The 16015-nt window shown below is 53.1% G+C and overlaps 1 protein-coding gene across 12 annotated transcripts in view; it reads left to right on the top strand.

Moving 5' to 3' along the window:
* The first annotated feature begins 966 nt into the window (after window positions 1-966).
* The window catches only part of Tle3 (TLE family member 3, transcriptional corepressor), a 45199-nt gene continuing 30150 nt past the window's right edge, over window positions 967-16015 (top strand). For 6 of the 12 annotated variants that reach the window (XM_041679468.1, XM_041679466.1, XM_041679467.1 and 3 more), the window contains exons 1-4: window positions 967-2044; window positions 2546-2646; window positions 3123-3186; window positions 4193-4237. In XM_041679468.1, the coding sequence (XP_041535402.1) occupies window positions 2021-2044; window positions 2546-2646; window positions 3123-3186; window positions 4193-4237 (234 nt within the window). In that variant the 5' untranslated portion in view covers window positions 967-2020. The remainder of the gene's footprint in view (window positions 2045-2545; window positions 2647-3122; window positions 3187-4192; window positions 4238-16015) is intronic. The other 6 variants (XM_041679463.1, XM_041679464.1, XM_041679462.1 and 3 more) reach the window with 1 other exon arrangement.

The raw sequence follows: 16015 nt of genomic DNA, 5'->3' as shown, positions 1-16015 counted from the left end.
AGGTTGGAGCTCTGGGTCGTAGCCAGGAGAGCCCCAGCTCTGTGCATGTCCTTCGTCACTTCGGCCCGGAGCGCAGCTTAGGAGCCCACCTCGACAAGGCTGCGGCCAGGACGTAGCTGTCCCTAAAGGGCAAGAACCCCAAACGGGGCCAGCCGCACTACTAAGCCTGTTGTCCGCAGACAGCCGGGCCCTTCCATCTGCACTGCCCGCCAAGCCAGAGTTCTCAGACTTCCCCCTCGGCGGCAGCCGCTGCGCATCAGAGGCGCTGTTTATTTGGCTTTCTGAAAAGAAGGGCGAATGAACAAAGGAGGAAAGCGGGGCGCCCAAGGGTGGGAGAGGGGACAGAAACGGATAAAAGAAAAACTCAGTTTGGGGAACAGTCTTAGAGGTCGGAGGTAACTTTGGGAGCCAGCATTTTATCGGTCCTAAATCTTCTGAAGTGAAAACATTAAACTGACAAAGTGATTCTGTTTGTTTTATAGTATCTAATTGGGCTGCTTTGCAGCCCTAATGAGATTAGAGGGGGGCAATCGTTCGCCGCCTTTACAGAATCAACTGATCCATTACTACCAGCCACAGGTTTTGAGGATTGTACAGCTTGTCCTTTTTTTCTTTTGTTGTTATTCGTTTTTTCTTCCTCCCCTCCCGCCAAATAATTATTTGCTAGTAGATCGTGGGAAAAAAGAAAAAAAAACCTAGCAGCCCAGCACTATAATATATATCTATTTATTATATGTCTTTCGGTTAATTCCTGATGTGAGGAGCGCTGTTTTTCACTCCCAAGCGAAAGTCACCAGCGGGTAGGGCCTGATTGCTACTTTTCATGCATAGTTTTAGACACAAGAGGGCATTGTGACGTCTCGCCCAGCGGCGCCCAGTCGCAGTCCGAATACAGCGGCCCCACGTGGGATCCTCGCGCTCCCATTGGCCAACGCTAGGCGAAGCCGCCACATTATTTTGTTACTTTTCAGTCCCTATTTGGAACTGCTCTCGCGGCAGTTCAGACCTCGTGCTCGGCCCCCTTCGCCTGTCTGTGTGTGGTATCCGCAGGTCCGAGGCACTTTTTGTGTGCGTGTGTGTGTGTGCGTGTATGTGTGTGTGTTGAGTGCGTGTGTTTTGGGGGTTTGTCGGGGCGCGGAGAGGCTGGGAGGAAGCAAAGAAGCCGCAGAGCTCCCGGGCTCGGGCTACGTCTCCCCCTCCGTGATCTTCAGCCTGCGCGCTCCGAGGCGGCAGGGACGGCGACCGCTCCTCGCCAGGGACGCTGACGCTCTACTTGGGAGCAGAGGGGACCCATTCGCCCAGGCTTCTCATGCCCGCTGGAGTTAGGATGCCGGGACGCATGATTTACACCGACTGAGCCCGGAGTTCCTCCTCGGCCCTGGGAAGGAAGGGCTGGCGGCAGCGACGGGAGCAGAAGGAACAGCAGGCTCTCTTCTCCGAGGGGGGGCGTCGAAGCACCCTCACTGGGTTCCAGCCCTCACCCTCGGTCCTCAAGCCGCCTCCTCTGTAGCCTGCCTTTTTTCTCGTCTCACTGCGAGTTCCGGGCCCGGCCACCTTTGAGACCCGACCCACGCGCCCCGGATGCTCTGGGCTGCCCAGACGCGCCCCCCTCCAGCCTCATCGTGCTGAGTGACCCGCGAGGGGACAGGAGGATCCCCCCACCCTCGGCCTTGGGATCCCGCACTGGAGCCACCAGGGAGCCGACGATGTCCGCACAGCCCCGGCTTCTGACACTGTCCACGCAGCCGGGGGAAGGTGGCCGGCAGAAGCCGGCCGAGCCCTAGGCGCACAAAGCGCGAGCCCGCCGACGACTTTGCCGCTCGCTCCGCCGCTCTTTGTCTGCACTTGGGGCGCACGCCCGACTCTGGGATTTCGCTGCGAGAGCGGGCTGGGGGGGCCGGGGGCGAGCTCTCGGTTCCCCGGCCGCCCCCCGCTCGGGCTCGCCTCCCCCCTCCCCCGCACATCCCCGGCTCGGGCTCTCAGCGCTTCCAAGCTCTCGGAATCGCGACCCCTCCCTGCCATGTATCCGCAAGGCAGACATCCGGTGAGTAATTGCAACTAGGCTTATTTAAGCATCTATCATGGCAGGGTAAACGAGGCAGTTTATCTCGCACCTCCATTTTGCTTGTTGCTACCTTTATGGTGCGCGCGCGTGTGTGCGCTCACACAAAGGGGCTGTGGTGTTGGGGGGGCGCAATAGAGGGCCAAGGGTAATTGCGCTCGAGTGGCCGGGGGCGAGGGCGGCCTGCCTTGGATGAGGGACTTTGACTCCTTATTCGTACCCCTCTCCCAAGTCTTCCAAGTCGCCCTCGCGGCACTTGGTCATGGGAACCCTGCTGGCTTTGGGGATGTTGGGGGCGCCCCCTTCCCGGCCCCGTCGGGAGAGCGGAGAAAAACTTGCTGGGAAGGTTTTGGGGTATGGGGTGGTAGCCTTGACGGTGACGCCCTGCGGGAAGGAACCAGGGACCCAGCGGAGGCAAGGGTTTTCGTGGAGCCCGTCTGATGTGCCCACTCCTCTCCCCTGTGTTGTCCTCATGGGCTCCAGGCTCCCCATCAACCCGGGCAGCCGGGATTTAAATTCACTGTGGCCGAGTCCTGTGACAGGATCAAAGACGAATTCCAGTTCCTCCAAGCTCAGTATCACAGGTAAGGTGGGCGGGGGGGGGGGTGGCCCCCGGCTGGCGTGGAGGGCGGCCGCGCGCGCCCCTGTTACCCCCCGCGGGGACGGAGGGGACGCCGGCCCCCGGACTGTGGGGCGGCGGGGCCTCCGCCTTTTGTTTCCCCTCTCGGTGCGCGCCGCCTTAACCCTTTGCTCTCCTCGGTCGCCCAGCTCCTGAAAGCCCGCCCGGTTGGGGGGGTGGGGGTCAGGGTCTTGATCCCTCGTAAGGGTCCGCCCCCGCGTGGCCGCGATGAGTGCCCTCGCAGATCAAGGGAAGTTTGGAGTTGGTACAGCCAGTCTCCGGGTGGCAGGCAGCCACCCCACTGCCCAGAGGATGATGGATAATGGGGGTGCGCAGGGTGCTGGGGAAGTGGAGAGAAATGGCTCTCCGAGACCCTGGAGTCCGTGTCTCTGAGGAGGCCCTGTAGGCGCCAGGCCTGAGCGCCTCCTCCTGCCCTTACAGCCTCAAAGTGGAATACGACAAGCTGGCGAACGAGAAGACGGAGATGCAGCGCCATTATGTGATGGTGAGAGGCAGCCCGCAGCAGGGCGGAGGGAGGGCAGGGCAGGGCACCCAAGCTGTGGGTCCAGCTGGGACTGAGGCAGGCCCCAGGCGGGCCCGGCTTCAAGACAGCCCCCTGGAGGGCTCACTTCTTTAGCTTCCTCTTCCCAGCCACTTGGAGGAGGGCTGGTGAAGAGTAGGGGCCGAAAGAGAAACAAACCCGCGTTCCAGGCCACCTTTGTAAAGCTTCTCATTTGTGTTTTGGAGGTTCCCGGGGGGGGGGGGGGTGGCGGCTGCTCGCCTTAAACTGATTAATAACTTAGAGTTGAATGAGCTTGTATAAAAACCCTCCTGAAGTTCTCCTGGGAATGTTCGGAAACTTTTCTGTTTGGCAGCTGGGATCTAGCTAGAATGGGACAGAAGAGCCTGCCTTCCCCAGAGATTTTTTCAGATTGGAGGAACCTTTTAAAGCCTCCCCCCCACCCACTTCCCTCCTCGAGGATTTCCTCAGTTGGAGTCTGGACCTCCAACTAGACTGTGTTCTAACTTAGTGTCTTCCTTCAAGTTAACATCTTCCTTTTGGGAGTGGGCATGGGAGCCACTTGAGGACAGGCCAGTAGCAGTCTTTCCACACAAGAGACCTTCCACCTAGTGCTAAGTAACTCTCAGAGGACAAGAGGAGGCGGGTACACAGCATTCCCTGTAGAGCCAGCACCTTGTATAAACAGCCTGTGTGGCACATGGGTGCCTTGTGGGAGGGGAGGCCCGGGTCTTCTTACTATGGTGTGTAATGTTCTATTGGGTGGAGAGGAGCACTTGCCCACTTCCCGGAGTGAGCTTCTAAACCTCCTTAGGCTGTCTTTGTGGGTGGACTTCAGCTTCTGTGGACCCAATGAATGGCTTGGCCAAGGCCTGGGGGAGGGGAAGGTAAAAAAGAGTAGTCACCCTGTGTTGCCTGCATTGTTTTTCAATTTGTAGTACTATGAGATGTCATATGGCCTGAATATTGAATATTTTTTTTCAATTTGTAGTACTATGAGATGTCATATGGCCTGAATATTGAGATGCACAAGCAGGTACGTGCTTTTCTCTTTTTAAAAATGTGTGTGTACGTATAAAGCACAATCTGTGGATTTGGGGGAAGGTGGCCATTTGAAAATGTCTCGTCTCCCACTTGGCCCCTAAGAGTGAGTGTTCAGGGATGCCTGCTGCTGGGGCTTTGCTCTTCCTTGGTTATGTTGAGTTGTTAGCATTTGTTCTTGTGAATTTAGGCCTGGTCTGGGATCTGGGTAGAAAGTTGCTGGTCGGGGAACTGGGTAAAAAGTTGTACTGTAGGTACCCCAGGATCTGTGCTCCCCACTCCTGAAGTTGACTGACTGCATTTATCTGTTTTAATGTAAAATTCTCAAAAAGGAAAGGCAGGTGGGGCTCTCCCCCCACCCCTGCTTTTCTTTCTTTCTCTTGCAAAAAGAAAAAGAAAAACCCAACAGTGATGTACTGCCTTGATAAGATTACGCTTCAAGGGCCTTAAAAGCCAGGCTGAGCTGTCGAAATGTAAGGGAATGAAGCCACTAACGGCCTAAAAAAACTTAAAGCCAGAGTGAGTTGCAATCCTCGTGCTTTGCGTTTAGGAGGGAGTTTCTCAACTCCTCATTCGAAGGTGGCTACGCCCCCATTTCACAGGAGGAAGCTGAAGCCCTGGGGTGAAGTAGCTTGCCCAGGGGCCAGCCTCGCCAGGCCTTTTGAGGTGGCTGGCAGTTGAGCTCAGCTTTGTAATCCTGAAGTCAAACCAGTTTAACTAGTGTGGTATCCTTTGATGGATATGTAAACTACCTCACATTGTCTCCCTTCTAATAACACTATACCTCAAATCCAGCAAATAGAAACACCCTTTATCTCAGTGCATATCAGTAGCCGGGCCTGAGCTAGGCCAGGCTGTGGGAGAGGCCTGTTTGTCTATTTGTGTTCTGAGGAGAGGCTGCCTATAATTTGGCTTGGCGGACGATTAGCATCGACTTGGCACGTATAAATGGTGCAGGCCGGTTGTTCTTTTTAACAATTGGTGTTCTTGAAATCTCAGAAGGCTGTTGACTCATACCAGCCTTTGGTGACCGTGACTTGAATGGATTTTCTGCTCTAAATTAACAGTCATTTACAAGGTTTAAATTTTACTCTTTAAAGGGGGCAGGACCCACGGCAGGTGAGAAGGGCAGGTGACCCTGAGGGGAAGCTTGCAGATTCCTGCCCGCTCCAGTGGCTTCCTATAGAGCCCTTTGAATCTTGTTTCCTTTCCCTTGCTGTCGGGCGGGTGAAGGGGAGCCAGAAAGGGGCCAGCATTTAGTGAGCAATGTGGGAAGCCAGCTGTGGTTTCCTGAGGAGTTGGTTCCCTAGGCATGCACACATGGAGGCTACCGCATCCTCACTTCTTGGCCCACAGAAATAATAAACAGACATTGCTTTATACGTAAAGAAGGTTCTCCTGGGGAGGAGAGACCAGAGTGGGTTCTGCCTTAGTCTAGGTAGAGCTGGCCCAGACCTGACTGGAAGACTGCAGGAAATAAAACTGGTGTCTCAGGTGTTTTAAGGACTTTGGGGTATTTTGCAAGGTACCGCTTCCTCCCTTTCTCCAGTCCTTCCCTTCCTCTGTGAATAGTATCTTGGGCGTGTTTTAAAGAGGGTAATTGCACCCAGGTTCAAAATTTATAGCAGTAGTTGTTGTTGTAAGAGCTTCTAATTAAGGTGTAATATGTCCTTGCATGTTGAGGTCTGCATGGGTGGTGTTGCCCATGTCTGAGTGGATGGTTGTTGGGTACAAAGAAGTCACTTTGGCTGGCAGAGCCAAAGTGTTCTGAGCCCTGGGGAGGCAAGGAACCCAGAGGGTTAAGTATCTCAGTGGTGAGGCTTGTGTACAGAGCAGCTGTGTTTGTCTGGGATTTCTGGCCATTCCCTAAACAGGATTCTAAGACGGGAGAATACCTGAGATCTGGCCACATTGTCTTCATAAATCCTCTCAATGGTGGGATAGAGGGATTTTTTGCCCTCTTTTTATAGGTGGGGAAACCACGGCATCAAGGAAGCCAGCATGGCAAGAGCTAGGGCTCATTTTAGAACCTCTGGGTTCTGCAGTTAGGTCCTTTGCTCCTGGTGCCTTACCTTTGCCTTCCAGCCCCTTCCCGGCATGAATGCCAACAAGTCTCTGGGTTGGGTGAACTCACCCTGTGGCTGTGTAGGAACAAAGAGGTTAAGAGGTGGAGAAACCCTGACTGAGAAGGGAGAAACGCAATACAACCCTACAACCCTGACCTAATGGCGTACTGGCCACTCCCTAGGCTTGCAGGGTTCTGTTGAAGAAACTCCGCCACTAATTGTAGTGTGGGTCTTAGGTGCATTTGGCGAGGGTGGTTAGGCCTGAGCAAACAAGTTTATCAGCTGACCTGTTTAGCGGTTGACTGGTGTTTTATCTGCACACACAATCAAGTGACTGGAGTGCTTGAATTATTCATGCAGTGTCCTGCCCTCTAGACTTGACTGTGTGATTACATCTGCCTGGAACAAACAGGCTGGATTCTTCATCTTTGAGTGGGGGCGGGGACTGTATGTACTTTTATATAATAGATGGTCTACAGGGCTCTAGCACCTTGGGAAAGTGTGTCTGGCTGGCCATTCTTGGCCTGTGTACGCGCACATGCACACACACACACACTCTTCACCACCACCACATATTTTTTTCAAAAGCTCTTCTTCCCTGGCTCCATGGGAAATGCCAATTAGCTGAGAACCTTGCGTTCTGCCAGATGGTCCCAAGTATTGACAGAGGGCAGCTGATGAGGTCCGTCCAGCCCGTTTTTATTTTACTGAGAGGTTAAACTCACTGTGGCTGGCTCTGTCCCTGGCTCTTTCTCTGTCCGTCCCCTGTCCTCCCCCCTCCCCCCATCATTCTCTTTTTCCCTTTTCCAAGCTGTCAGATCCCAGAGAAGTAATAAATGGGTCCTCCTACTCTTTTGCCTCCCTCCCTCCCTGATTATGGTAAAGCAAAGATTACAGAATCACAGACCTGGCCCGGGACTCGAAGAGGTCACCACCTCCCCCAGGCTCCTGCTTCCAGGCAGGGTGTCAAGGATGATTCAGCGAGGGCCAGGGAGGCGATGATGGCTGACCGTCACATCAGTTCCCGTCTTGTTCCTGCAGCGCCTTTCCCGTGTCAGCAGCAAATGACAAAGCCAGCTTAGAAATAGACTCCAGAGCGACTGTCATGCAGTGACTTTGAGACATGGTGCCGGGGGAAGCTGGCAGGCTGGCCTTTCACCCTCTGTTGGTGAGCACTGATGTTTGGCAAGCTGACTTGAGGCAGTTTGATTTGGGGGCAGCATCATGCCAATACTAGACAGGCACTGTTTTCAGTAACCTAAGCAAGTTCCAGAGCCCCAGAGCTAGAAGAGCCCTTTGGCTTCTGATCCAAATCTTCCAGGAGGAAACGGGCCGAGGGACTAGAGCTGGTATGCCCAGACTCCTGCAGCCATAGATGATAACAGTGCTGCTACTGCAGGCTTTCCTCCATACCCTTGGCCTCTTCTGTAGCAAGCCTCTTTTGGTAACTCATAGCACGCTGTGTCTTTAATTACCTCCGCGTGTTCCATGCTATTATACAGCCAGGTTCAGGCTGCAAACTTGGCTCCACCAAAGTCCAAAGTATCCATCCCATTTGGGGTTGTATAACCATGTCAGCTGAATTCTGTGTCCACAGTCCCATCTCCATTCGCCAGCTATTTGCACAACTAATGATTCGACGTGTTTGGTAATAACACAGAGGGCAGGTTCACAGATGAGGTGACGGCCATAAAACCTGTGACTGTTGTACCCCAGCCACAAGGTGGCCATCTACACAGGGCTGAAACGGCCTGAAGACCTCCAGGCAAAGCAGCTTAAGGGGCTGCGTGGCCAGAGAGCCATCGGGCAACAGGGTTTTCTGGAAAAGACCTTGGTGGCAATAAGATGGGGGTACAGGCGCTGATCCTGGGGCAGTGTGTGGCCTCCGGGTTGAGCTGTGAAATTTTCTTCTTCACTGGGAGCTCCATCATTCACACCCTGGATTCTTTGTGATCTCAGTTGCCTTGTGGCTCCTCCCTGCAAACACGGGGATTGTGTGATCTCCCCCGAAGGGTGCCATCCCTGCTCTACCTTGGAAATTCCTGAGCCCGAAACTCATTTTACTCTGCCCCATCCAGCGAGAGGGTAACCCAGCTCTCAAGGCTGCTTTTCCTCTCAGGCTGTAGAAGACAGAACGGTAGAGAGCAAAGCTCTCTACTTCTCGGGGCCTTTTCCTTCTTGTACATCTGACTGTTGAGACGGCTCTAAAACTAGATGAAGATAGATAAGCCTACTGGGAACCCATCTCTCAATTCTGCTATTCCAGAAGCTCTCCTGAAGCAGGAGTGGGTGGTGGGCCAAGATTTGCTTCCCCCCCCCCATCCTCATCCTCCTTGTCCTCTTTGGAATCCTCCCTTCACCCAGGAAGGGTCGCCTTTACTGAGACCCTCGATTCTGTATTGTGGAAGGAGAGTTAGCCAAAGAATAAATTCTCTTTCCACATAGGAAATTTTTTTTTCTGTATCATTGGACAAAATGCTGGGACACCAGGAGGTGGGAAACAACTCTCAGCAGGGTTCACCCCTGTGATCCTGCATAACACAGTGTGAACCTTCTTATCTCATTTTGGAGCTGTGGAGGACGCCCCTTTGCCAAGCACACACAGTGTGTAATAGGTGCTCAGTAAACACGTGGGGTTTCCTTCTTTGGGTTGTGGGCGGGTGGGTGGACCTGCACTGCACTGAGCCCTGGGAAGGAAGTGGGGGGTTGTAATTGTGGGCTGCCTGCGGGCCGCTCTCTGTGGTTGAGCACACAGTCTCCTCATCAGCAAAATGAGAGAGCTGGATCCATTCCCAAAACGGTTATTAGGGGTCTGGGATGTGCTTGGGTGTGGGCCTGGCTTGGTTACACAGACGAATAAGACACCATTCCCTCCGCTGGGGCATCAGGCCTCTAAATAAGTAATTGCGATGCGGTGAGGTAAGCGCTAATGTGGCCGCTGCGACACACTTGCTTCCCTCTGCCTGGGAAAGCGAGACGGGTCAGAGAGGATGTCCCTGTAGAAGGACTGTTACTTGAGTGGGGCCTTAAAGGGAGGGTGGGAGGGGAGTTGTTAAAGGCAGAAGCCAGCAGCTGGAGCTCCTCCCAGGTGACAACAGCTCCTGGCATGGCAGTGAAGTACATTCAGGAAGCCACAGTCAGGAAGAATGGATGGGGGAGGGCAGCTGCCCCCTCTCCCCCCGCGTGCGCACTTGAGAAGTGAGGCGAGGTGGTGACATTTTGCAGCACAGCGTTATCCAAAGGCCTCTCCACCTTCACATTCACCACGACTCAGTGGCTCCCTCCGTCCCCATATGGCTCTCCAGGGCTGGCTCCAGTCCATCTGGCATGGGGTGGGGGTGGGGGACGCTCCGGGCGTCTGCGGCCTCCCCTGTCTGCTTCCCCACCATCGTGCTCTGGTTTGAACTCTATTCCCCAAAGTGGCATTGTCTCCTTTCTCATACTGGTAATTCTGTAATGACTGGGTATGACCTACCCCTCCCCCATATTTAATTCTCATCAGCCCGGCTCTCCACTTTGCTATTAATGATAGCAGCCAGCAAAATAGCTTTCAACATGCCATTGACAGTCTGGCTTAAGAGCGCTCTTGAAGTAGTGCTAGACAGCTGAAAGCACCCATAATTGTGTACCAGAGTGAGAACTGCATGCTCAAGGGCCTTGTTTTTATATGCTTAAAGGGACAATATCTTGTTTTCAACAAATGCTCTCTGAGACACATCCAAGATGCTTTCTTCCTTTCTCTTGTACCTCTCCTCCTCTTGGCTCCTTCTCTTCCTCTGGCCTTTCAGAATAAAGACTCCCCTCCAGTTGGGGCTAAGAGAACTTAGGGAGAGGGATGACCTGCCTTGAGAGCAGTGAGGGATATATATCCATTGGGCTTGCTTAAGGCATCATTCACTCCAGGCCCAAAACCGTGGGCCAGCCTTTCCCTGCTGATGCCAGGGCCTCAAGTTTCTTAAGGAGGGAGCGAGGAGTCTCAGTCATGGTTGGCATAGCGCTTTTAAGTCCTTTTTGTTTGCTGGGCATGTTACATAACAGCCAGAGGCTAGGGGGTTTGGGCTACGGAGCTGTACCTGAATGTAGAAGCTGCCATGACAGGACACAGAGAACAAGTCAGTCTCTCGGAGCCAGACTAGGTGCCTCGCCCCCATTCCTTCTGAAGAGCCCTTGGGTCTAAGGGGCCTGTCTGGAAACCAGGAGGGTGGGTAGGATGGGGCTGGTTTTCTTAATTGAAAGGCTGTATCAAGCTTGCAGGGAGCCAGAGATCTCTGCTAACTCTAGAGATTTTACTGGACAGTAGAGACCTCCTCCCCCCTTTCTCTTCACCTCAGCCACCCTGTGAGTGTGAAGTGAGAACCAAGTGCTTAGCTATGGGGAAGGTAGGGGTGAGGTCAGAGGAGCTGGGAAGCCTTGTCAGTACCTGGAGTTTAGATGTAGGGGGTTCTCATATCTCTATATAGCCAAGTTCTCTCGGCAAAAGGTAGGAGCCTGGGTCCCTTTCCTTTACCCATTCTTTTATTTATTTATTGTTCATTTCATTTATTCATTCATTTAATTTAACTTTATTTTATGTGCATTGGTGTGAGGGTGTCAGATCCACTGTGACTGGAGTTAAAGACAGTTGTGAGCTACCACGTGGGTGCTGGGAATTGAATCCTGGTCCTCTGGGAGAGCAGCCAGTGCTCTTAACTGCTGAGCCATCTCTGTAGCTCCTCCTTCACCAATCTTGAGTGACAGTCCAAAGTTCTGGGACAGCTACTACGTCTCTGCGTATGGACACAAAAACTGGTGACCTCGCAAATGCCATAGATGAGGGTGACGGACGAGGCGTTTGCATCTGAAATATTGGGCTGTTTGCTTCCCGATTGAGAGGAGTGTAGAGATGACCTGTATGTGCCTCGGGAAGGGGGCTGCCTCGCAGTTTGGGTGTAGAGGGGTGGGAGGGGGTGTCGAACATTAGGACTGTGAGGGCCAGGGTTGTTTTGTGTTGACTGAACCTTTGCTTGCCCGGTAGTGAGAGGACAGTGCATTTCTCGGAGACTCTGGCCAGGGGATACCCTGCTGTGGCAGGCAGTCCAAGGTTCTCTTCCTGATCATGGGCTGAGACATCCAGAGTATTCTCAGGTTTCTAAGGCCTATGGGCTCTAAAGGTTGTGATCGGAAAAGGCATGGTTAGTGCCCTGCACCCTGATTGGAAAGTCGTGTTCTATGTGCTATCAAGTCGTCGAAAGTGGGAAGTGGAAGGAGCAGAAGAAGGGGTGATAAAACTGAGGTGTGGTGACAGGAATGAGGAAGGACCAAGTGGCTGCTCTGTCTGGGTTGCGAAGGAGCTGAGGCTGAAGGAAAACTTGAGGCTTGCCTGACCTCGGCATTTGGTGGCAGGGTTCCTAGGGCTTGGCCTTTGTTTATCTTGGCTTTTACATCCTCTTTCAGGTTTGAGTTGGTTGCTTGTAATTCTGAGAATGACTCTGACGCTGCTAAACATGTTTAGTTATACCGGGAAGGCTCCATCTTCCTTCAGATGGAGACACAAACTCAGCCGGAGTTCTTTTTGGTCCGTCTCAAGGGACTATGCAGCACAACTCGGGTCAGGAGGAGCACCTCCTTCTGGTTGACTGGGAAGGCTTTGGACTCTACCCAGTTCAGCAGCCACATGAAGGTGAAGGAGGCCAAGACAAGACCACCTCCACTCCCCAGGACTTTAAGGTCTTTCTTGACTTAGGGTCTGGCATTGAGGGAGCTAGTCAGACAAGCCGCATACAGTTGCTTCAGGAGCTAGGGAAGAGTATAGTTTAGCATAGACCCGTGTGCAGAGTGGAGTCCTAGCCTTGGAAGGTGAGCATCATGCCCTCACCTTTCACGCTGGCCTCCAAATGGGAGGAGCTGTTTGGTGGGATGAAGCTACATGGGCCTGGAACGTGGGGCCTGGTGCCCAGCATGGATAATTGTATGGCAACAAGGTAGGACGATATTGTGGGGTCAAGCCAATCCCTTGGCTCATCTAAAGTGTCACTACTGTTTCTCCCAGCAAAGTCCCTTCTCTCGGTTTCTCTCCAGAAGATCGCAGCCCTGTTTAGCTTTCCTTTGGAGTAGCAGTCTTGGGGGCAGCCTGGTGGGATCAAGTTCATAGCAGCTCCCGCCTCGGCCCGCCGTAGATCTCACACGCTATCCCAGAGAAAGTGAGGAGCTTCCTTGAGTCAGGGTCAGCAGCAGCTGTCCTCTGCTGCCACAATCCTGTAATGGATTTGACATTAGCTTTTATGCCATGTCCTGCGGGGTGGGGGTTTCCTGCGGCCTTTAGCTTTTCCCCACCCCACCGGATTCTTAGCTTGCTTCTCAAGAGGCCCCTTCTTTGCAGACCCCTTGAATACTTAAGTTGAAAGCCCAGGCCTACAGGGTTGGGGCAGTATTTCTGAGAAGCCTATTTACATGGGCGGCAGTGAAGACAACAATAGATTTGGAGCTTCTTGTCTGGGACCTCTAGAGGCAGAAAACCAGGAGCGTGGGGAGTGGGGGTGTGTGGAATTCTCTGGATGGCTATAGTCGGGCTTTAGGGTGGGTCTCTGTCCCTTGATCTGTACCCTGCCAATGTGACTCTGGACAGCTGCTTGACTTCTGTGAGCTTTAGTGAGTGCTGGTGTATGTAGTCCTACCTGCTAGCGGAGCAGGCTTGAATGGAATTGTCATAGCCCTGGAAGTGCCGTGCGCCTGCTCTGCCCAGCATGGTTGCCCATAGCTGCATGGACTGCTGAGCCATTGAAATGGCTCCCCCCCCCCCCAGGTGACTGAAGAACTGAGTTTGAGATTCTGTTTAAATCTGGTTGCACTAGCCTGTGTGTGGCACGTGGCTTTCTGGACATTGGGGGTTTGGGGAGTGTGAGGGATTATGGGAGGGATGTCCAGGAACTTAGCACATAGACGGGGCTCAGCGGAGGAATCCCACAGTGGGACAGAGAGCCTCAACATTTCCATGGCTTCAGAGAGGGAGAAGGAATGTGAGAAGGAGAGGAGAGGGCCAGGCTCCCTAGACTTCTGTGGGCCATTTCATGTTGCTGCTTAGTCACTCCGCATCCCAATCCTGCAGTGTTAGGTCCCATCCCAAGCCCATGTAGCAGGTACACTGCTGTTTGAAGGGGTTGGATGTGTGTGGTCTCAGGGTGGACCCATCGGCAGGGTCCGGTCAGGGCCTCTATTTGACCCGGGCCATAGCATGATCCCCCTCACCCCAGAACGACTTTCAGTGCTCAGAAGTCTTTCCAGTAAACATGCACGCACTAGGGGCATATCCACTGGTTGGTTGTCAGTCGGCACCGCTGTGGCCCTGACACGGTTTCCAGACACTGCTGATTGTCCTGTCCTCTAAGGGCAAGAATCAGCACTGGCTGAGAGGACCCCTGGTATAAGGGAGACCTGTGGGGAGCATCCCCTTGCTCTCTGGGGTCCATCTGTGAGATGTCTGAGAAGTCAGTTTGAGTGAGTTGATGGCGAGACAAGGGCCCCGACTTGATTTCATGGCCTGTGAAATGCCTCGACTTACTTGAGAAAAGGAGACCCGTTGACCCTCTGCATTTCAATTTAAGGAGGGGATATGCTTTGCGCTTATGAGCTCGCACAGAATAGGGCTCTGTTTCTGCCGACTCGGTCGGCTGCGTACCACCTCGTTTTCCCTTCATGCTCCTCTCTTTCCCAAAGAGCCCCCGTCCTCAAAATGTCAAAGCAGTTCGTTTCATTTGTAGCCCTGACCTGGTGAGGAGACCCCCAAAATTTAATGAGCTGCCTCAGCAAGGGTAATGTGACTTTTACAGCCTGTTGAGGGGCAAGGGGAAGATTTGCATAATGCTCCAAGGGGGGGGGGATTAGGTGGCTGGGGGTTGCCATAGCAACCCTACAGGGATGAATTGAGAATTTTTCCTCCTCACAGGAGTTGGCCAATGGAGTTTGGGAAGGTGGGGGAGGGAACAGGGGGTTATCCGAGGGGAGGGCGGAGGAAAGGGGAGGGGGTTCCTGGGGTGAGTGGGCAGCTTGGGGGAAGGTGTAATCTGAAAAGCTCCCTCTGTTCTGTCCATACAAGCAAGCTCTTTGAGAGCCGTCTCCCTTCGTAGGGGGCGGGAGGCAAGCAGTTTAATGTGTTTGGGAACCAAGAAATTAAAGTGAACAAATATTTAAAGATTATTGGATCTTGTTAACAGGAAGCTTGGTGGATGGAAAGTGAGAGTCAGAAATGAAAGTCTTAGCATCTCAGAGCTCAGGGAGGGACGTGGGCTGTCAGCCGGGCTCAGTTCTGTCTTACAGCGCGGAGGAGTGCCTCCCTGGCTCTCTGGGTGCTCCTGTGCTTGGCATCCGGGCATATCTGAGAGCTCTCAGTGTGTTATACCCCTGCCCAAGAGTGCTCCAGACTGGGTCGTCATGCTTTCCCACTGAGCCCCTCCCCCACTCGCTTGCCTGGCATGTAGACTTCTTACAAGAACAAGGAAGGCTAATTTCTTTCAGGGAAGTGCCTAGAAGGGTCATGTCACCACTCAGAAACCCCAGGCTCTGGGAAGCCCTTGTGACTTCCTTCCTCCCTGCCCTCCTCACTGTTCCTTCCTCTCCTGGGAAGGGCACAGGGGCTGGTGATTGAGGTTTCCATCCCAGGCTGGCCTTGCCATTCTTGCCCTCTGTAAGACAAAGGTCCTTGGGGTCATGTGGAGACACAGGCCCCTCCTCATCCTGGTCTTCCTAGCATAAAGACCCCAGCAGACTTCTTCAGAGGGTGTAAATATTTAATGGTGTTGTAGTTATATATAATTTGATCAATATGTCAGTGCTAAGAGAGCCTTTAAAAAGGCTCACCTATCACCAAGCAATCTGTGATGTAAACCAGCCGCCACCCCTTCCCTCTGCCCCCATAAGCAGCAAGCATCATCTCCCAGGCTGCTAAGTGGATCATTTATCCCTTTCTCACTCCTCAGCAGGGTCTGTGGCACGGAGGGACTGGGGCCTGGGAACACCACCCTGGCTTTTGTTAGCTGTCTTGCCCCTCCCCCTCCCCTGATTTTCCTTCCTTTGTTGATAAATACCACCTGGCTCAGCCCAAGGAGAAACTGACTGGCCAAGGGTACCATCTTGTCAGTAATTGAGGGGCTATTAATTTAGAATTGCCTAGGAAATACAAGAGATATGTCAAGTGAAGATTGCCCAGACACTTTGTTCTTGAATCTTCTAATACTTGGCTGCTGGGTAGTTATGAAGCCTGGCCAGAGTCAGCTCTCTCTGCACACAGCTCACAGCTCCAAACTCCTCTCTTTTTAATTCAGGATGAAGCAGGTTCGCTTTAGTTACCCAGAGAACTGGGTAAAACTTGATTCAAATTGGAGAATCCCAGAGTCGATCTGATACTCCACCTCAAATGCAGGAGTCTAGCGGATTAACTGGAGACAGGATCGGACTTTCCAGAGATCACGTATGTCGGCAGGTTAGACACAGCCGGGATGAAAATCACTGGTTCTGTGTGGCTTTGAAGTGTAGCTCACCCTTCAGGCAGGGTGTCTGTTCCATGTCTCTCTCACACGTATCTGTAAGTAGGTCTCTAGACTCACATTGTGATGACTGTCCATGACTCTGTCCTGATCTCCAAGGAACACACCCTTATGTTAGAGACGTAGCCAAGAGCCTGCTAGTGCCGGACAGCCCTTTCCCTACCCAGCAGACATGGCGCTGCTTCCCTG

The sequence above is a fragment of the Microtus oregoni genome, unplaced genomic scaffold, assembly GCF_018167655.1.
Source record: "Microtus oregoni isolate MIOR12 unplaced genomic scaffold, Mior012 000032F_ref0000030, whole genome shotgun sequence".
In the NCBI taxonomy this organism is placed as follows: Eukaryota; Metazoa; Chordata; class Mammalia; order Rodentia; family Cricetidae; genus Microtus; species Microtus oregoni.
The sequence above is the reverse complement of the archived record's forward strand: the minus strand, read 5'-3'. Positions and strand labels throughout refer to the sequence as shown.